Below are 23,087 nucleotides of genomic sequence, written 5' to 3'. Positions count from 1 at the left end.
TTCGGTTTAAATTGAAAAATCGAATTGAATCGAATTAATTTAGTTTAATTGGTTTAGTTTTATATTATAAAAATTTCGGTTATTTCAGTTCGGTTAGGTTTTGAAGAAAAAAATTAGTTAAATCGAACCGAACTGATAGTAATTTATATATTCAAATCGAATCAAATCAAATCGAGTCGAATTGATTTTTGAATTGATTTATTTTTATGAAAAATTTGTGAATTATATTTAATTATATATATATATTAATTGTTTAATTTCATTGATTAATGGTTATTAGATTCAAATTAAAGTTAAAATTAGATCAAATAATTTAAAAATTGAGTTTAAATTAAAAAATTAATCAAAAATTAAAATCGATTGATTTAAATCGAATCGATTTGATTTAATTTAATTTTTTACTCATTTTAATTTAATTCTATTTTTAAAATTTAAAATTTAATTTTTATAATTTAATTCGATTCAATTCGATTTGATTCGATTCAAATCGAATGCTTACTCCGAAGTATATGGGAATCGGGTCCGTGCAAAAATGAGGGACAGAGTGGGAGGAAAAGTGATCACATTAAACTGTTAAAGAGGGAACACGTGGATCATAAATCAAATCATCTAATTATCCACACATTCGCCACTTGAAAATCAACCTTTTATTGGCTCCTCACCAAATAGGGATTGCTAATTGTTCCCATCCATCTCAGATTCCATCAACTTTTTCTGACTCTGTCTCCTTCTTGATATTGCGTGCACAGAGAGAAGATTTTTTTTTGCTCTGAATTTCTGAAATCCGCCTTCCAATAATATATTATTATATATTTAAATATTTAATTATTATAATTTACCAAAAATATTCACTATCTTATCTTTTTAAGAAATCCTATCATAAAAAAATATGTAAAGATTTTTGTGTCTTATTCTCTCAAATTCACTATTGTTGAACAATATATCGCTTTAAAGCTTTTTATTATTATTATTCTTTAGTAAAAAAAATTCTCTTCATTTTATTTCTTGGCAAAAAATTTATCATTATTATTATTATTATTATAGTTGAAAACATATATGATTTTGTAATTTAATTGTAAAAGTTTATTTTTAATTTTTGAAATATTTTATTATTTCTTGAAATGTGAACATTTAAATTAGATCTTTTATTAATTACTAATTTATATAAATATAATTTTGCCCATCTACAATCTCAGAAACTTAGATCAACCTCTGCATATGTTAAGATGCAAGTATTAATCAAAGCAGAGTGCCCGAATTATCAAATTCTCTAAAAATATATATCAAGTAATATAGTTTCTTTAGATTCAATCAGCCAGTTCTCTTCCATTATATATAGGACTTGTTTGACATTACTGTTGAAACTGTTATTGAAAAAATTATTTTTTAAAATATACTAGTTAGAGAGTATTAAAAAATAATTTAAAATTAAATTTGATAAGTTTTAGTCATAAGAACATTAAATTAAAATAAAAAAAAAGCTTTTCTCAAACTGTTTTTTTTTTAACAGTATCTAAAATGATACTTTTATTTAAAAGAACAATTTTAGCCCTCTAAATGCAATGCCAAATAGGCACTACATATATCAGCCAATTCAATTCTCTTCCTACCATCTCATTCAACAAACATCAAACCTAACTCAAGTCAAACATCAAACCCACAAATGCAACAATTTAAATCAACAATTTTACAATGACTTTTTGATGAAAATTTAAAATAAATAGATAAATTTAGTACTAACACAAAAAAAAAAAAAAAGAAGAGCTAATAATTGTGGATATGGATGGTATCTTAGATGGTAAGCACGTGTACAAGAGCTCAAAATAGTGTTTAGGTTAATACAGGTTGAATAGGGGTACCTGGGATGCTTTCACAACCTCTTACGGGTACTAGTATGGGTTGTGCTCATTCAAAGACCAATCCTTCTGCAAGGCTCCAACGGGTTAGAGGCCAAAGGGTGTTACCTACTTGATATACTTCAATGGTTAAATTAGTACGAGGTAGGGAAGGTTAAGGAAGAGGAAAAATAAATGAAAGGCAGAGGTTCAAAGAATAAAAGTTGGAGAATGTCTTACTTAGGGCAAACAATGCCTATATATACTCTTTTTGTGTTAATAACATAATGCCTTTGTATATTTATCCATGCTAAGTGGGTCTGTCCGATTTATAATCCTACCATTTGTCATAGCATGTCTCCTTATAGAGTTAATTATAATTTTGATGCATGGATTGATAGTTACTGTAAGTCTAAAAAGTGTAGATTTGAGTACCAATTGCATATAAAAATTAGACCTAATATAAGAAAAAATAAATCCATCTCTATCTAATATTTTCTGATTGAATAGAGGCTCTTCTAAATCCAGAAAGAAAAAAAAAATTCCCTAAATTCATAAATATTTTCTAATTAGATAGAGCCTCCATAGCCAAGTAATAATTAATGAATTACATAATAAAAATTAGCGATCTCTGTTTAACAATTTTTCTAAATTTATCCCGATATCTTCATTCTCTAAATTTTTAACAATTTATCTTCATTAGAAATTCATGTTTAATGATTTTATTATTTTAAATTAATGTAATGTTTATCAACAAGTACAACTCATGAATTCATATAGTACAATAAGATAATCAAGATAAATCCAGTAGGTAAAAGTGTGAAACCATTGCATAATTTTTTATGTATGTTTTTAATAGCTATCAATGGATGATTAGAAAAATTACTCTGTGATGGCATTAGAGACTGCTAACACCGCTGACTCATACAAATTGATTTAAAAAATTTTAATTTTATTTATTAAAATCATAATTATGATAGCTAAATATTTGATACCTACACTTATAATAACCAAACGCTATAGAGAGATTTCGTATTTTAGTAATGAGCTGATTAATTATTTTAAAAATTATAAATATTTGATACCTACACTTATAGTTTTTTTTTTTTTAAATATTTTGTACAATATATTGTGAGCATAGTTGTTTTTCAATATCAATTTATTATACCACTTAATAAAATAATATAGTATTGATACACATTAAGTGTTTAAAGAAATGATACACTTTCTTTAAAAAAGAAAATATATGCTTTTCAAAATAGATTGCGATTAATAAGATAATACCATATCATATGATAAAAATTAATTGATAAAAAAGTTTTGAATATATAGCTTTTTCCATACATAACATCTTCTAGGCTCTAGCCCATTCTCAGCCCACCCAACTGAAGAGTTCTTGAACTTCTTTCTACCAAAATATTGCCGTGTTAGGACTTTTTCTTTTGGTGTACATTCTCTTCCATTTATATATTTTTTTTCAAAAGTCCAACCTGAATCTCCTAGATTTATCATATATGCAACTATCACTAGACCATGTAGATTAAAGTTCAGATTTTTGCTCTCTTAGCATCAAATCAGAGTTATAAAAGGATATGCCCACCTATACCCATGACCAGATCATGTGTTTATTCCTATTCATTGTCTTGATGCCTTGTAGATGTCCAAAAATGGATGTTGATATCTCTAACATATCCCCTCAATTCCACTCTGATTTAAACATGGACTCTGCTCTGCGATTCAAATTCTTTAGGGGAGGATCTGATAATGTCAATAAAAGAAGCCACCTTATTGATAAGCTCACATGTGAATGCCTAAAAATGAGTTCTAATATCTGTGATAGACCCAATATGGGTTCTTCATCCACGACTTCATTGTTTCATAACAAAATTCAGTTCCATCACCAAATGAATCATCTTGCTGTTTTCCCCCAAGTACATGCTAAAATCACTAAATCATCATAGAGCCTGTAACTTAGTTAAAATATTCTAGCATTTTGAATAGCCAATATTATTCACTTATTAGAGCGAGATCCTTAAAAGCCATAGACTGCATTTAAATTCTAGAATCTGAATTTGAAATTTATAAATTTAAAAATCTTTTATTTGGCTAATAAAAAAAAATTTTCATGCAAATGCGTAGAAACTGTGATATAAGTAGAGCCAATACATTTGATTGTAGTGGGATGAATTTGAAATAACAAAATAAAAGTAGTCATTTTAAATCTTTAGTCTTTCAACTTGTTATGAATATATGGGATTTAGACAAAATCCAAATCTAAATCCATAGGGTCAAATCCCTCAATCTAAAATATAGCTAAGTAATAACTGTATAAGAAATAAGTGACTGGTTTTTAAATTTTAATGTTGACCAAAATATAGCTATGTAATAACTGAAAAGTAAAATTAGATTATCCAGGAAAGCAAAAAATAAAATAAAATAAAATGAAAGCGACTTTTTTTTTACCCTTTTTTTTTTTTGAGTTCACTTCATAAGCACAGGTCACCAAATGATTACATTAGAAAGAACCATTAGAAGAAATTTTCAGATGCAGAATATCGGGAAGGTTATACGAGTTTGAGCAATTTTTTGAAGTGGATAATATTCCTACAGTAAAGGTCAAACAGGCCTAGACTTCTTTAGAGGGCAAGGCTTTCAGGGAGCACTAAATGCTCATCAAGGAATGGTTTAGTAAAGGGCTCCCAAATAGGATGAACACATTCAAAACCTGGGCATTAGATCTGAAGATCAGAGCTAGGAAAGTCCTGTCGCAGAATTTAAGAACAGGAACTATTAGGTACCTTGGAAGACTAACTTGATCAATTACTAATCGAATTTCCCTGCCTTAAGAATGTGCTATAAATTTTTTCTTAAGTAGCTCACAGAATGAAATGCTTTTATGTTCAATTTGGCATCCAGAAAGGTATATCAGAAATGTGGTACATGTCCAACTTTTAAACAGTTAAAGTGGATAATTAAGATATTCAGTTGCCTTATATATATTTACCCAAATCAGATGAGTAAGGCACTTATAGTAAATAAATTACACCAGCAAGCCCTATATCTTAAAGTTTTTTAACTACATATCTATCTGTTTTCTAATTTGCATGTGTAACTCGGAAGGAGGGGGAAAGTACCAAGGCAAGAAAATGAAATGCAGAATTGATCTACAACAACAAGAAGAGCATATTTTAGAAGTGAAAACACGTGATAGGAGGATTTTAAGTTCCTCGTGCTTAAATTCCTTGTTCCTTTTACCATATAATTCATGAGTTTTATTCCACCATTTGGGTGCCAACTAAAAGTAACTAAATCCAAGCTGATTTCATAGACCACTTAGTTATTAATTGCGGCATTATTGCCCTCAAAAACATCTTGCAAAAGAAAACATATACTGCAACGTAGAGTGATACCGGCTCACACAAGAAAAAAAAAAAAAAAAAAAAAAAAAAAAAAAAAAAAAAAATATATATATATATATATATATATATATATATATATATATATATATACACACACTATCTAACTTTTGGCCAGCTCATACAGCTTTGAACTAAGTAAACAGTGCAGCCTCATTCTCCTATAATCACAAAAAATTACATCATTAAATTTATAATCTGACCTTTCTGAATTCTCATCATGACATAACAGTTGAAGAATGCAACTCATTCTCCTATAATCACAAAAAGTTCCATCATTAAATTTATAATCTGACCTTTCTGAATTCTCATCATGACAAAACAGTTGAAGAATGCAACTTTTTTGGTGGTGGGTTTCCTCCAGAGATCATCACATATGAATAGAAGCATAGCATTGCAGCACTGCATTAAATGAAAACAAACGAAATAACATCACATATCAATAGAAGCATAGCATTGCAGCACTGCATTAAATGAAAACAAACAAAATAAAATGTTTAGCTAAGTCCAAGCAAACGCTTAGCAATTTCGATGAATAGAAAGTATCAGCAACCACAAAAAGTACCTGATAACAACATCAAACCCTGTTGGAATTGGTTTCTTTGTCTGTATTCGCACAGCACAATACAGTTAGATATTAAAGAAAAATTAAAATAAAAAAGAAATAGCTAGTGGAGAGAACAATATCATCTTGATGTGATCACCAACCAATAAATATGCCTGAAAGTTCTTCCACAAAAGGGCTGCTGAGAGTACTGTAAGATCAGAAAGAGACAAAGTAAGATTAACTCTAAGGATGTGTTTGATAGAAAGTTAAAAAATCATGGGTTAAATATTACCCTTATAAATTTTAACTTTTAAAGACAGTAATTATTAACCTAGTCTCCTCAAAGTTAACATTTAACCCATCAAAAAGGCATATTTATTAATTAGGTGAAAAATTAACCTAATCTCTTTAAGTATCAAAATAACATTAAGATAGTATATAAAAAATTTCAGAAAAGATGGCAGGGCAATATCTGCCCCTGGTCTTAATCTTAATTTGCACACATCACATGGTGATGCAGACTACTGACAACTCACCACATGGCAGTATCATTTATACTGGGTCTGTCATAGTAATGATACATATGAAAAGTGGACCAACCAAGAAATCAAATAGAACAATTTATGAGTAAACCATATAGAATAGCAAATATAGGCCTCGTTTCCAATTTTCAAATTCTCATTTACTTTTTTTCATGCTCAGTCATTGCTTTGATAAAATTAAACAAGCACACATATACATATATAAGTTGTTTTGCAGGGTCAAAAATTCAATTACCAGCTTGTCCTAGCACAAATGGCATACTAGATTTTCCTTGCCTCCATATCTTCAAGCTAAAGATGCTAAGGGCTAGCAAAGCACCTCCAAATAAAACACCTGTGCTCAGGATCGTAGGATTTCTAGACAATACAAAACCTAGAAGGCCCCCACTTAGAACAAGACCACCTGGGTCAAAGGCCATTTGAAAATTTGCATCAGTAAATTCTACTGTGTTATTTATAAATAGAAGGAAATCAATTAAATGAACAAGTGAATCAAAGAATAATATATATATATATATATATGCATCACATCAAACTGGAAAAATAAATAAAGTAATCAATATTACTCAGGAGCGGCAAATTAGCAGATTGTATACGAGACCAAAAGCAAATTGAAATGTCATATACCTACAAAATTGTCATTCACATGTTTGTTATTCTATAATAGGCAGAATATGTATTTATTGGCGAGCTACTTCCACGAATAGAATTAACCTAATAGATTCAGATCTAATTAATAATATCAAGCTTGCACTTGATTAGAGGAATCAACCTCAGGTCTAATACAATGCATTAGAAATTGAAATTCACTTGTTAAGATATCACTGTGATTTAGGCATTTAGCATTGATTTGTTCCTATAATTAAGCAGGATTTGTTGTGAGATTGTATTACTATTAGTTAGGCTAAAATCTGTTTTCTTCCTTCTTTGTATTCATGTAAATCCTATAAATTCCAGTCAAGCTTGAAGGAAAGATTATCAAGCTTTTCACAACTTTTTCTTCTTCTCTCTCTATCTTATATCATGGCATCAAAGCCTTGAAGAGCCTGATTCTCAGTTCTGTTCTTCAATCCCTAAAGAAATAAAAAAAGGGGTCGCCTTCATAGTTCTCTTTTTCAAGGAGGTGGATTGCACCACCACCAAAAGATTCCCCAGCCGCCAGCTACTCAGCCCATAGAAGGCCAGCACCGGAATCCTCACCGTTAGCCCACATGCACTGCCACAACAATTCCGGCACTAATACACGCGCCGGCGCATGACCAAGATTCCGGCAATGTCTCGTCGGATCAAACGCTGGACGACTTCTCACCTCTCGACGACCCTCTTCAGCTACACACCCAGTTCTGGGCTTCTTCCTTTCTTCCATCCAAAGGCCAACTGTAGCTTGGGTAATGGGATTGCAAAGCATTCTCGGGTTCTTATCTCTTCAACATGACAGAGAAAGGAGATTCCTCAAATACAGGTGCACTTAAGTCACTTTTCTCTTCTATATCTAGCTCTCCAATCATTACTACTGTGAAATTACAGGGTAATAATTATATATCATGGTCTGCAGCAGTAGAGTTATGGTTTATAGGTCAAGGTTATGATGATCATTTAGTTAAGAATGCTAGTGACATTTTCACTACTGATAGAACAAATTGGACTAAGGTTGATGCACAATTATATAGTCTTTTATGGCATTCACTTGACCCTAAACTACTTTCATTATTCCAATCATGCAAGATTTGTTGTAAGGTCTAGACTAAGGCCAAGACTCTCCATACTAATAATGTGCAGCGCATATACAAAGTAGTCACTGATATTGTCCATTTACAGCAAAACCACCAAGATATGGCAAGTTATCTAGGACAAGTAGAGACACTTAAAGATAAATTCAATTCTCTTATGCCCTTATCTGACAATGTTACTAAACAAGAACAATAGCAGGACATTTTTTTATGGTCTTGGCTTTGACAGGACTTCGATCTGATCTTGGATCTGTGCGGGATCAGATACTGACAAGTTCTGTTATCCCCTCACTAGAAGATGTCTCTGCCCGACTGTTGCGCATTTCTTTAAATGCAGTTGATACTAATGAAATTGAGACATCTGTTTTAGTTGTGCATACTGGTAATCAATAGGGTAGTTATCGAAAAGGAGAAGGGAAAAACTCTAAATTACATTGCACTTACTGTGACAAGAATGGTCACACTCGAGACATTTGTTGGGATTTACATGGTCGACCACAACACAATAATCAGTCTACCAATACTAGCCGACCAGCTGTTCATATGGCCCATACCAATAGAGATGGTCTTCTTCCATTACCTGATGCAACTCTTCAACAATCTAATTCCACTTCTTTAATTGGAGCTGATTACAATGAGTACCTGCAATACCAAGCTACAAAACAACAATCATCCTCATCTAGTATTGTCCACTCTGGTAATTCCTTTGCGTTTCTGACAAAGTCTTCATCTATTGGCCCATAGATACTGGATTCTGCTGCATCTGACCACATTTTTGATAATAAGAACCTTTTCTCCAAGTTTATTTCTCCTCCAATTTTCTCTAGTTACTCTTGCTAATGGCTCATAGACTGTGGTTAAAGGAATAGGATCAATTCAACATTTTCCCTTTGTTTCTTTAAACTCAGTCTTATTTGCTGTTGAATGCCCAAGCAATTTGATTTCCATTAGCAAATTAACAAAAAATCTAAATTGTTCTGTCACCTTTATGCTGACTCTGTTATTGTGCAGAACCGAGGTACGGGGAAGACGATTGGAATAGGACAAGAGTCACAAGGACTGTATCACCTATCCAATCCTAGCCCACCAGTTGTTTTTACTTCTGTTACATCCGCTGATCTTCACCGCAGTCGTCAAAATTATCCAAGTCTCACCAAACTTCAGAAGTTAGTACCTAGTCTTTATTCTTTATCTTCTTTAGAGTGTGAGTCATGTCAACTTGGGAAACAAACTCGAGCTTCATTTCCCAAGCAAATCAATAATAGAGCTACTATGTTTGAAATTGTTCACTCAAACACATGGGGTCCTAGTTGTGTCTGTTCAACTTTGGGATTTCATTATTTTGTTACTTTCATTGATGTTTATTCTCGCTACACCTAGGTATTTTTAATGAAAAATCGTTTTGAATTGTTCCCCATATTTCAAAAATTCTGTGCTGAGATTCATACTAAATTTGGTGTTTCAATAAAAGTGTTACGTAGTGATAATGCTAAAGAGTACTTATCTTCTTCTCTTAACAACTTCATGTCTTCCCAGGGAATCACTCATCAGACTTCTCATGCATATACCCCTCAACAAAATGGAGTCGCCGAACGAAAAAATTGGCATCTTGTAGAAGCTGCTCATACCTTATTAATACACCATCATGTTCCTCTTCGTTTCTGGGGGGATACCATTCTAATAGCATATTTGATTAACAGAATGCCTTCTTCTGTCTTGCAGCACTAAAGTCCCCACTTAATTCTATTTCCAGAGGAAAATCCTCATCATTTGTCACTACGTGTGTTTGGTTGCATTTGTTTTGTTTATGATCACACTCTTGGAAAATACAAACTTAAACCTAAATCTGTTAAGTATGTCTTTTTAGGCTACTCTCGGCTTCAGAAAGGTTACAAATGCTATGATTCAACAACAAATAAGTATTTTATTTCAGTCGATGTAACCTTCTTTGAAACCTCTCCATATTTCTCACCAAGTACCATAGATAAATATCTCATCTTTGAAGCTCTTCCTATTCTTCCATCTCCATCAGTCAATCATGCTCTACCTCTTCGAGTTTATTCCCGTCGTCCACACACTCCTGCTAACATCAATGACACTACTATTCATGATATGACTCTGCCATTCCTCCATCACTTACTCCAGTCACGCCTTTAGCAGAAGCAGCAACTCTTCCCATTGCCATTTGAAAAGGTATTCATTCATCTCGCAACCCACATCCCATTTATAATTTTTTGAGTTATCATCGTTTATCCCCATCCTATTATATCTTTGTTTCTACCTTATCTAATATTCCCATACCTAAGACTGTTAGGGAAGCATTGGAACATCTAGGGTGGCGCAATGCAATGATAGAGGAAATGACTGCTCTTCATGATAATGAAACTTGAGAGTTGGCTCCTTTACAATAGGGCAAATCTACTATTGGATGTCACTGGGTCTACACTGTGAAAGTGGGTCCTGATGGCAAAATTAATCGATTAAAAGCCCGTCTTGTTGCCAAAGGATACATTCAGATTTATGAGCTTGACTACAATGATACATTCTCTTCAGCGGCTAAATTGCCTCTTTTTGTCTACTTAATTCTTTAGCAGCAATGCATCACTAAACTCTAAATCAACTGTATATTACGAATGCCTTTTTACACGGGGAACTCACCGAAGAGGTTCACATGAAGCAACCACCTAGGTTTGTTGCTTAGGGGGAGTCTTGCTTAGTGTGCCATCAATGATGATCACTATATGATTTAAAGCAGTCCCCAAAAGCATGGTTTGGGCGGTTCAATATTGTAGTCCAATAGTTTGGAATGTCTTCAAGTGAAGCTGATTATTCAGTATTCTTTCGTTATTATAATAATGGTAAGAGCATCTTTTTAGTAGTTTATATTGATGATATTGTCATAACAGGCAATTATAATGATGGCATTTCTCAATTCAAGCAACACTTATTCAGTCATTTTCAGACTAAAGATCTAGGAAAATTGAAGTGTTTTATAGAGATTGAGGTAACATAGTCCAAAACAGGTATAGCTATTTCACAAAGGAAATATGCTCTAGATATACTTGAAGAAACAGATATGATGGACAGTAAAAATGTAGATACTCCTATGGATCCAAATGTTAAACTTGTCCCTAGACAGGGGGAGCCCTTTGAAGACCCTAGTAGATATTGGAGATTGATTGAAAAACTAAATTATCTCACAATAACACGACTAGATATTTCATTGGCCGTAAGTGTAGTTAGCCAATTTCTCCAAATTCCATGTAGTAATCACAGAGATGCAGTAACACACATTCTTAACTATATCAAAGGGGCTCCAGGACAAGGTCTGTTGCATGAAGATAAAGGCCACTCACAAGTTGTTGGGTACTCAGATGTAGATTGGACAAGATCTCTTGTAGATAGGCGATTTACTTCAGGATACTGTGTCATGATTGGAAGAAATCTAATATCCTAGAAAAGTAAAAAAGCCAGATGTAGTCGCCAAACTAAGTGCAAAAGCAGAATATTGAGCTATGGCTCTAGCTACATGTGAACTTATTTGGTTAAAACAACTTCTCCAAAAATTGAGATATGGAGACGTAAAACAAATGAACTTAATATGTGACAATCAAGTTGCTGTTCATATTGCCTCAAATCCAGTCTTTCATGAATAATCCAAACATATAGAGGTGGATTGTTATTTTATTAGACAAAAGATTGAATCAAGGTGCATTGCTACTAGTTTTGTCAATTCAAATGGCCGGCTAGCAGATGTACTCACTAAGTCCCTATGAGGAGCTAGGATCGAATACATTTGTAACAAGCTTGGAGCATATGGTATGTACGCTCAAGCTTGCTGGGGAGTGTTAAGATATCACTGTGATTTAGCCTTGATTTGTTCCTGTAATTAAGCAGGATTTGTTGTGATATTGTATTACTATTAGTTAGGCTAAAATCTGTTTTCTTCCTTCTTTGTATTCCTATAAATCTTATAAATTCTAGTCAAGCTTGAAGGCAAGATTAACAAGCTTTTCACAACTTCTTCTTCTTCTTCTTCTTCTTCTTCTTCTCTCTCTATCTTATTTCATCACTGATTAAGGGAATAAACCCTAGTACTTCACACTGTATTTGAGTAATATATCAGTTTCTTATCATTTAGATATTGAATCTTTGACTACTTCTACAATTAAGTTTTTCTGATCTTCCCACCGCATGCTTTGTTGGATCACATACACAAATAGTTATTGCAAAATATGTTTGACAAAAGAGGGTTAGATTGATATTTACAAAGAAGTCTATATCTCCTATAGTTCCTCTAAAAGCATATATACCAAATGTCGTGTCCTTTCCTAATGAATGTAGTAGTTACTGGTACATGTCAAATTGGAGATATATTGCTTACTTATGTCTCACATACTTCATATAGTGGTATAAATTAACATGGAGTCAAAAACCATTTTTATCACCACTTTACAAAGATGCTTGCCAATGTCATCCTAGGCCTGCCCCACAAATTCTTATCTCCTATCACCTTAATATTTCATAATAGTGCATTTCCTGGTTTACATTACAAATCTTCAAATTATCTCAATCTTAACTTTTCATCAGCAGGAGTGACTTCCACCCTCCCAATCCTGGAGGTGCATTCATTTCTTATCTCGTCCATCCTAGTATTCCTGTACATCTATCATAACATTCTCTTTTTTACTATGCTAATCTTATAAAAAATGTTAACTCCGCCTAAGTAGTTTACGCTTAGCCAGTTCCAAGCCCAGATAAAGGAGAATGATTGCGGTAGGTGACAACCAACGTAAAAATTTCGTCACACCTTATGATATGGATTCAAATGATATAAACGTTGGGGCGTCTTCTACTTACGATGCGCTACATCGGAGCCCGGGTGTAGTAAGAAATATGCAAGGGTGTAAGGCGTTCACCGAAAGCGACGCGCCATGCCGGCGCCCAGATGTGGTGTTAAGTGAACAAGGGTTCCTACATCATGGACGAGTGTGGGTAAAGAAGTTAGTCTATAGAACAGATAGTAGAACAGATAGTGGAACAGAACACAAGATAGACATAGAAAACAATAAAAGATATCATTGAAGGAAACCAATTAGGAAGGAACAGGATAAGAGGAGGATCAGGGTTGGTACTTGGAATGGTGGGTCACTTACAGGAAAATTAATGGAGTTTGTGGATACCTTGGAAAGGAGAATGGTGAATATTGCTTGCATTCAGGAGACTAAATAGGTAGGAGAGAAAAGCAAGGAAGTGGGTAATTCAGGGTACAAACTGTAGTTTACCGGAAAGGAGAGAAATAAGAACGAAGTGGGTATAATCATAGATAGAATATTGAAAGACGCTGTAATAGCTGTGAAAAGAGTAGGAGATAGAATTATACTAGTAAAGCTAATACTAGAAGAAGAAACAATAAATGTAGTTAGTACTTATGCCCCACAAATAGGACTAAATAGAGAGAGTAAACAAAGATTTTGGGAAAATATGGATGATTTAATGCAAAGCATACTGAATGAAGAGAATGTTTTCATTGGTGAAGATTTGAATGGACATCTAGGAAGTGATAGGCAAGGTTATGAGAATGTTTATGGAGGTTTTAGTTTTGGCAGTCGAAATGAGGAGGGAAAAAGCATCCTGGATTTTGCTATAGCATACGACCTAATATTAGCAAATACCTGCTTCATAAAAAGAGAGTCACATTTAGTGACTTTCAAAAGTGGGCAACATAGAAGCCAAATCGACTTCCTCTTAATCAGGAACACAAATAGAGCTCTATGCAAGGATTGCAAGGTCATTCTAGGAGAGGCTTTAACAAGTCAACATCGGTTAGTGGTCTTGGATGTCAAGTTTAGGAACAATTCAAGTAAGGTCAGAAGAAATAGTATAGCTCGAACAAAGTGGTGAGAGTTCAAAGGAGTAAAGCAAGTGAAGTTCAAAAATGAGCTTATCGAGTCCGAAGCATGAAAGCTGGATATGAAGGCTAATGATATGTGGATACAGATGGCACCAAAGATTAGAGAAGTAGCTAAAAAAGTACTTGGAGAGTCTAAAGGACATGGACCACCCTCAAAAGAGAGATGGTGGTGGAATGAGGAAGTACAAAATACAGTGAAGAGAAAAAGGGAATGATATAAGAAATTACCTAAATGTGATAAAAATGAAGCATATGAACAGTACAAGATAGCAAAGAAAGAGGCAAAAAAAGCAGTTAGTCAAGCAATAGCACAAGCCTTTGAAAAGTTATATGAGAAACTTGGAACTAAAAAAGGAGAGAAAGATATTTATAGATCAACAAGGAGGAGAGAAAGGAAATGTCAAGATCTCAATCAAGTTAGGTGCATTAAGGATAAAGAAGGAAAAATGTTGGTGAAAGATGAGGACATTAAAGAAAGATGGAAAAATTATTTTAATGATCTCTTTAATAATAGTCAAAATGGTAATACCGTGAATATAGACTATAGTACAATAGAAAAAAATGTGAATTATGCTAGAAGGATTAGATCTTTAGAAATAAAGGAAGCACTTAAGAGAATGAAAGTGGGTAAAGCCTGTGGACCCGATGGAATACCAATTGAAGTGTAGAAGTGTTTGGGAGATATGGGAGTGACATGGTTAACTAAATTATTTAATAAGATTCTAAACTCAAAGAAAATGCCTGATGAATGGAAGAGGAGTATTTTAGTACCTATTTTTAAAAATAAGGGAGACATACAGAGTTGCTCGAACTATAGGGAAATTAAACTCATGAGCCATACTATGAAGTTGTGGAAGAGAGTGGTGGAGTATCGACTATGTCATGATACTTCTATCTCTCTCAATCAATTTGGCTTCATGCCCGGTTGTTCAACTTTGGAAGCGATCTTTCTCATTAGAAGCTTGATGGAGAAATATAGAGATGTGAAGAAAGATTTACACATGGTTTTTATTGATTTGGAGAAGACTTATAATAGTGTTCCAAGAAATGACTTATGGAGTGTGTTAGAATCATAGTTATCAAAGGCTCAAGGCGCCTTCACCAAGGCGCCAAGGTGTCTTGGAGCCTAGGCGCAAGCCGCATGCGCGCGCCAGTGTTATTAAAGGCGTGGGAGGCGCCCAGGCGAGGCGAGAGGGCAGGCGAGGCGCCCCTCTGCCGCCTCGACTAGGTCGCCCCTCTTGGCACCTCCAGAGTTGACGCCTCATGCCGACGAGGCGAGAAACCAGGCGGGCGAGAGGCGTCGCCTCTTTAAAACAGAGCAGAATCCCTTTTTTTTTTTTAAGACAAAAATATAAAATCCTACACACTCACCTATTGCCGACAGAAAAAAGGAAGATAGTGTCGCCTCCAGAGCTGCGAATCCAGGTATGTCTCTCTCTCTCTCTCTCTCTCTCTCTCCTCTCCTCTGTTTCTGCTATCTTCTTCCTTCTCTGTCATCCTATCTTCCTCCCACTCCTGCACTTTTCTTTGAAAAACTCAGCAGCACTGCAATTTTTTTTTTTCCTTTCCTTCTCCTTCTTCTCCTTCTTCCTGGTTGGGTTCTTCAGTTCTTCCTACCCACCCTGTTATGCTGTCGGTGTACAGCAGTCGGCCTCTCTTTTTTTTTCCTTTCCTTCTCCTTCTCTGTGCGTCGTTTTATTAACAAGTTAATTGCTTGCTATTAATTTAATTATTTTATCTTTTATTTTTATTAATTAATTATTTAAATTTTATAGATATTATTAAATTAATTATTTTACTTGTTAATTATTCAATTAATTAACATGAATATTATTAAATTAATTATTTTACTTATTGATTGGTTGATTATTTAATATGGGTATTGTTAATTTATGGTAATTAATTTACTTTTTACTTATTATTTTTGTTAATTTGATTAATTTTGCTTTTTATCTTGTTAATTAGACATTAATTCTCATTAGTTATTTATTTTATATAGTAATTATTATTCTATTGTTAATGTGATTATTTCACTTTTTGTTCTTATTAATTTATTATTTAATTAATATGAGTATTGTCAATTTGTTTGTAATTAATTTACTTTTTAATTGTTATTCTTGTTAATTTAATTAGTTTTACTTTTTTTTTTTAATTAGTTGTTCATTTTACTTTTTTGTTAATTAGTTTTACTTTTTTTTTTGTTAATTATTAATTTATTATTAATTTGATTATTAATTTAATATATATATATATATATATATATATATATATGTAATTTTGGCAATTAAGATTATAGCGCCTTGCTTCAAAAAGGCTCTCGCCTCGCCTCTCGCCTCTCGCCTAAGGCCATAAGGTGCTCTGTCGCCTTAGTGTCGCCTTTCGCCTTGATAACACTGGCGCGCGCACGAGAGAGCTGAGGCACAAAAATAAAAAATATATATTAAAAATAAAAAAAATTATAATTATGCTATCACACCTCATGTAACATAAAACTATATAATAATAACTAACAAATATGCAAGTAATATTTAGTTTATAATCCAAAAGAAAGAAAAATAAATTACTAAAAGTTAAAAACACTAATAAACTACTAAAAATTAAAGTTTAATAAACTAGTAAACTACTAAATGTTCAATCCACATCAATAGAAATATTTAAATCCTCTTCATCTTCATCTTCTTCATTATCCTCCTCATACTCATCTTCCAAATCAACATCTTCATCATCATCATTTTCTTCCTTGTCTTCAAGAAGTGAAGAAGGAGAGAGCATGAAAAGAAAAAAATGAAAAATTGCAACTCCTATAACAGTGCAGAAACTAGAACAGAGAGAGCATGGCATTGACAGCCCAAAAAAAAAAGATGCAGAAGAAAAAAGTGTAGTGCAAAAAGAGTGCAGGAAAGAGAGAGAGAGAGAGAGAGAGAGAGAGAGAGAGTATGGCAGCAAAAAAAATGCAGAAAAAGAAAGTGCAGCGCAGATACAGTGCAGGAACACTGTAGGGGAGAGAGAGAGAGAGAGAGAGAGAGAGCATGGCAGTCCAAAAAAAAAAAAAAAAAGAGAAGCAAAAAAAGAATACCCAGCACAGGAAAGGGAGAGCGAAAGCATGGCATTGGCAGCCAAAAAAATAAAAGGAAATACTGAAACAGAAAAAAAAATGCAGCACAGGGGAAGAGAGCAGAGGAGAGCGAGAAGAAAAAGAAGAATAAGAATAATAATAAGAAAAAATACAAACCAGGTTTGTCTTATCTCTCCTTTCACTGCTCTTCTTCTTCTTCTTCTTCTTCTTCTTCTTCTTTCTTTTCCTTTTTGCTGGCTACAAGCTGCTAGACAAACTGAAAAAAAAAAAAAAAAAAAAACTCTAGCAGCCTAGCTTTACATCCAGCGCCTTGCCTCATTGAGGCGCGCCTCGGTGAGCTGGTGCGCCTTGGCTATCCCGAGGCGCCTGGAGCTGCGCCTGGAGGCGGCGAGGCGCGCCTTTGATAACAGTAGTTAGAACAAAAGAGGGTATCTATTAAGTACATACAAGTGTTAAAAGTTATGTATGAAGGAGCAACTACTATTGTGCGCACAATGGGAGGGGACACAAGAAATTTTCCGATCTCAGTTGGATTACACCAAGGATCAGCTATAAACCCTTACCTTTTTACACTACTTTTAGATGAATTGACGAAACATATACAATAGAGTATTCCTTATTGCATAATGTTTGCCGATAATATTGTTCTGATAGATGAGACGCGAGAAGGAGTCAATAGAAAGCTAGAACTTTGAAAAAGTACTCTAGAGTCAGGACTTTAAGTTAAGTAGAACGAAGACAGAATACATGCATTGCAAGTTCAGTGAAGACCAAACTGGTGATAGGGAAGGAGTTAGTTTGGATGGAGTGGTACTATCCCAAAGTAATCACTTTAAATATCTCGGCTCAGTCCTTCAAGTAGATGGGGGATGTGAGGAGGATATTAGTCATAGGATTAAAGCCGGATGGTTAAAGTAGAGACGTGCTATGGGAGTTTTATGTGATCGCAAGATTCCCAATAAGTTGAAAGAAAAATTTTACCGTACAACCATACGACCGGCTATGTTATATGGTAGTGAGTGTTAGGCATTGAAGGAGTCGTATGCGTCTAAGATAAGAGTTGCAGAGATGAAAATGTTAAGGTAGATGCACTGTTATCAAAAGCGCGCCTTAAGGCGCACCAGGCGCAGCCCCAGGCGCCTCGAGACAGCCAAGGCGCACCACCTCACCGAGGCGCATCGAGGCGCGTCCCAATGAGGCAAGGCGCTAGGCTGCTAGGATTTTTTTTTTTTTTTAAGTTTGTCCAGCAGCCAGCAGCCAGCAAAAAGGAAAAAAAAGAAGAGGAAAAGAAGAAGAAGAAGAAGAAGAAGAAGAAGAGGAGTGAAGGGAGAAATCAAACAAACCTGGCATGTATTTTTTCTTATTATTATTCTTCTTCTTCTCCTCTCGCTCTCCTCTGCTCTTTCCCCTGTGCTGCATTTTTTTCTTTCTGTTTTAGTGTTTCATTCTTTTTTTTTTTTTACTGCCAATGCCATGCTTTCTCTCTCTCTCTCTCTCTCTCTCTCTCTCTCCCTTTCCTGTGCTGGGTATTCTTTTTCTGCTTCTCTTTTTTTTTTTTTTTGGACTGCCATGCTGTCTCTCTCTCTCTCTCTCTCTCTCTCTCTCTCTCTCTCTCTCTCCTGCAGTGTTCCTGCACTGTTTCTGCACTGCACTTTCTTTTTCTGTATTTTTTTTTTGCTGCCATGCTCTCTCTCTCTTTTTTCTGCACTGTTCCTGCACTGTTTCTGCACTACACTTTTTTCTTCTGCATCTTTTTTTTTTTTTTACTATCAATGCCATGCTCTCTCTGTTCTGGTTTTTGCACTGTTACAGCAGCTGCAATTTTTCATTTTTTTCTTTTCATGCTCTCTCCTTCACTTCTTTACTTTTTGAAGACAATGAAGAAAATGATGATGATGAAGATGTTGATTTGGAAGATGAGTATGAGGAGGATAATGAAGATGATGAAGAAGATCAAGAGGATTTTGATATTTCTATTGATGTGGATTGAATATTTAGTAGTTTACTAGTTTATTAAACTTTAATTTTTAGTAGTTTATTAGTGTTTTTAACTTTTAGTAGTTTATTTTTATCTTTTTTGGATTATAAACTAATTATTACTTTCATATTTGTTAGTTATTATTATATAGTTTTATGTTATTTGAGGTGTGATAGCATAATTATAATTTTTTTATTTTTAATATATATTTTTTATTTTTGCGCCTTCGCTCTCTCGGCCGCGCGCCTGTGCCTTGCGCCTTGCGCTTAGGCTCCAAGACACCTTGGCGCCTTGATGCGCCTTGAGCCTTTGATAACTATGGGTAGATGAGTGGTCATACTAGACTAGATAAAGTCCGTAATGAGAGTATTAGAGAAAAGGTAGGAATGGTGCCAATTGAGGATAAGTTGAGATAAGGGAGATTGAAGTGGTTTGGTCATGTGAAGCGTAGACATACGGAGGCTCCAGTTAGACAAGTAGAGCACATTAGGTTAGAAGATAGAAAGAAAAAATGGGTAGACCTAAATTGACTTGGAGGAGAGTAGTACAACATGACCTAAAAGCATTACACATTTCTGAGGATTTAACCCAAAATCGTTTAGAGTGGAGAAAGCGAATCTATATAGCCGACCCCAAATTTTTGGGATAAAAGCTTAGTTTAGTTGAGTTGAGTTAATCTTATAAAAATGTTGTTTCTTCTCCACCAAATATCATAATTGGTCAAGTCACAGTCTACAAAATCTTTTCCTTCACCTTAGTTGGTATGTTGCAATCATAGTACTCTTAGCACACCTATCCACATCATCTATTCTACTTTACCCTCCTCGATTAACTATTGCTTTGAATGATCAATCATAGGCATCTAGTCTAGAGTATGTGGGCATTGTTGGACCTCTATCTCATCTAAGCAATAATAATAATAATAATAATAATAATAATAATAAAATAAACCCTCAGTTTCTTTGGCACTCCTCCACAGCTCCAACTTTTCGTTAACATCAAGTTAATGTTTCATCCCTTAAAACTATATTATCTCACATGCCAAAGTATATCCTTTAGGAAATATATCAAAGGAATTATTCAGGTTGTACTTGTCAACTACATTTTAAAATTCATTGTGCTACATCTATTGGTCGGCCTTAATTAGCATTACAATTGTAAAATCTATCAATTAAAGCTAAAATGTTTTAGCCAATTGCTTGTGAACTCTGAAAATTAGTCCTAGTAACATCTTTATGTCAGTCCATTATGACAATTTAACAATAAATATTTGGCAACTACTTAAGGATGGTTCCAATTTCTCATTTTCATATAGTTTCCAATGTTTTACTCTCTGTCATTTCCTAACCTAAAAAAGAGGGGCAACAAAAAAAACAACAAAAAGGAAAGAACATGAAACACCATTAACTTGATGTAGGATTATTAGTTACACACAAATCTCCAATACATGCTACGAAAAGCAAAGCATACAGGTGCAAGAGTGGGAGACAGACAGATTGCAGAAACTTCTAATGATATTCATTTTCTTAACTTTAACAGATAAAACATTATTATAAAATTAGAAGGTTAAGGGAGGAATATAATAAAAAAATGTTTCATAGTTATCAGCATTGTATTTCATTATTAAAAAAAAAAAAAAATCCAAAACTCCATAGAAATTAAAAAAAAGACTCAATGCCAAAATTTTAAAGAATCTTCATTATGAAAAGATTATTTACATATCACAACTATAGTTTTAAATGATTTATATTACAATCTGTTGAATATTATTGGTGGGAAAATTTGTTAAATTATTAGCTGGCTATTTTTTACCTTTCTTGTACAGTATTTCAGCATGTGCTTTTGTTACCTTACGTTAGAAGACTCTAGCTGCTTTGTATATAAGACAATTTTACTGTGTACCAGCTTTACCGATGAATGAAATTTCATTCTCTCATTTTTCCAAATCTGTAACTGCTTTTGATCCAAAATTCTACACAATCAAATTCCAGCTAGCAGTGAGAATAGAATAGGCTGAAAAAATTTAGCAACACACCTAATATATTTTCCATAAAATTTGCTGGAATAAAATCATTAGACTTTATTCATCTAATTGCTAGCGTTACCAAATGGCCCAAAACAACCCATGTGTGCAATAGAATTTAAACTAATGGCACCAAAATGCATTTTAATGTTCAAAAATAATCAACTTAAAAATAAATATATAACTGAAGTAACTGAATGAATCATCTTCACAAAGCCTTCGAATACTAGAAAATAAACACCAAAAATGTTATCTGTGAATTGAACCACGTTCACTCACCATAAGGAATCCCAAAACAGAAGTCATGGATTTTTGCTGTGCCATATACCTTGACTGAATCAGTAATTCCTTTTGCTTCTACATAAGGCTTTGCAGGCCCTTCCACGTATGGTTTTGATTCGTCAGCTGCATAACTAACCCTAGTTTTGACCTTTGAACTGGAACTCTCTGTATCTCGAGCTCCTTCAAGATTCATAACAATCAATAACTGGGTAATTCAAGGCAATACTCAGTGTACCATCCATAATTCCTTTTTTTTTATTTATGCATAGCATAAGGCTTTTTTTTTTTCTTTTTTTTTTTTGGGCATCTAGCGATTTTTAAACGTAAAATTGGGTAGGAAGTTTCAGCCTTTCAGGTTTAACATTTACCTTGGAGCGAGTAGAGAGAGGAGAGAATCGAAGATGGAGTCGCAGATTACGGTTGATTGAAGAGAAGCACGATAGCTGAGAAACTGTTGGTGCTACTGCTGCCATGATTGAGATCAGGAACACAGGAATTGGGCCACTAGGCAACTGGTTTGTTCCCTTCTTTTAGTGTAGCGTCTTGACCTTAAATTTGGAATCAAACGATCTTCTAAGAAGGATTATCAGTTTCTATGTAAATATGGTTCAACCAGAATGCACATACAAATTGATCCCATCATATTTCCATTTCCATAATTTTAAACTCATCAAACCCAAACAGCAAAATCAAAACCAGCCATTCATTGAGGTTTAATTAAGTGATTTTACCTCAATTTAATCGGGATTCAGTGATGATCGTGAAACTCTAAAAGACACCGATCTTCTGAGAAGAAGAGATGGAAAGGAGTCGGAGAACAGGAATCGCGAACGACAGCAATGAGGTGGTGCCGTGGTGATTCACAGAGGTGCGTCGTCTGCAGGGCTTAACCGATGGATTAATTATTAAAAATATGTAAAAATAATAGGTACAATTATAATAAATACATATTAATAATAATAGTATAAGAACTTTACTAATGGAGGAATTGAGAATTTTAGTTTATTTTTAGTATGTTATGGATTTTTTTTAGGTCAAACTTTAATATAATTTTTGAAATATGATAAAATTAATAATTTAGTCTCTATTTTTAAAAATAAATAAGTTCATTTATCATTTTTTAATTTATTAAATTAATAAATTGATTTATTTACTTAATTTCTATCTAATTTATCATTAATTATTATAAAAATATCAAAATATTCTTAATTAAGTTTCAAGATTTTGTTTTATTAATAAAATAATATCTTAAATTTAAACTATATATTTAATTAGCTAATAAATTTTATATTTAAATATTATTATTAAATTTATATTTAAATATATTAAATTTAAAATATAATATATACGCAAATTATGAATATATATATATATATATATATATATATATATATATATATATATTATACTCATTAAAGAGAAAATGATTGAATAAAAAAAAATGCAAACAAAAAAAATAATTATGCATGTTTAAATACTTCTATCTTTTATATTATTTATTTTTTGAAAATACTATTAAGATTGATATTTTTAAAGTATATTGTTACATACTTCTAAGAATATCATTAAGAGTGGCATTTTTAAAAATATATAATAATACTTTGTAACAAAAAATTATTAATTTGACCTATTAAAAAATTCTTTTTTAGTGACATTTTCTTAAATAAATATATTTTTGTTAATATTTTTAAATCATATTAAATTTGTAAATAGTTTTTGTTTTTATATTTTTTTAATAATTAAT

The 23,087-nt window shown here is 33.2% G+C and overlaps 1 protein-coding gene across 3 annotated transcripts; it reads right to left on the bottom strand.

Moving 5' to 3' along the window:
- Positions 1–5,386: 5,386 nt before the first annotated feature.
- Positions 5,387–22,323, bottom strand: LOC131179946 (protein FATTY ACID EXPORT 1, chloroplastic-like). 3 transcript variants are annotated; one of them, XM_058147269.1, is made up of 5 exons: positions 22,075–22,323; positions 21,712–21,916; positions 21,341–21,548; positions 6,576–6,743; positions 5,387–6,006 (listed from the first exon to the last, which is right to left on the bottom strand). In XM_058147269.1, the coding sequence occupies exons 2-5, from the start codon at positions 21,814–21,816 to the stop codon at positions 5,900–5,902; spliced, it is 588 nt and encodes a 195-aa protein (XP_058003252.1). In that variant the 5' UTR covers positions 21,817–21,916; positions 22,075–22,323; the 3' UTR covers positions 5,387–5,899. The 3 variants fall into 3 exon arrangements, with proteins under 3 accessions (XP_058003252.1, XP_058003251.1, XP_058003250.1); XM_058147268.1 differs by having other exon boundaries at positions 21,712–21,913; XM_058147267.1 differs by having other exon boundaries at positions 21,712–21,891; positions 22,075–22,317.
- Positions 22,324–23,087: the final 764 nt, after the last annotated feature.

The sequence above is a fragment of the Hevea brasiliensis genome, chromosome 5 (genome assembly GCF_030052815.1).
Source record: "Hevea brasiliensis isolate MT/VB/25A 57/8 chromosome 5, ASM3005281v1, whole genome shotgun sequence".
NCBI classification, from domain to species: Eukaryota; Viridiplantae; Streptophyta; class Magnoliopsida; order Malpighiales; family Euphorbiaceae; genus Hevea; species Hevea brasiliensis.
Note: the sequence above shows the minus strand (reverse complement) of the source record. Positions and strands in the feature narration are given on the sequence as shown.

Coding starts and splice junctions, on each gene's coding strand:
- LOC131179946 (XM_058147269.1), bottom strand. CDS start 21,816: ATGGCAGCAGTAGCACCAACAGTTTCTCAGCTATCGTGCTTCTCTTCA. Junction 6,744..21,340: donor CTGTTTTGGGATTCCTTATG/GTGAGTGAACGT, acceptor CCTTTGACCCAG/GTGGTCTTGTTCTAAGTGGG. Junction 6,007..6,575: donor ATTTGTGCTAGGACAAGCTG/GTAATTGAATTT, acceptor CTGATCTTACAG/TACTCTCAGCAGCCCTTTTG.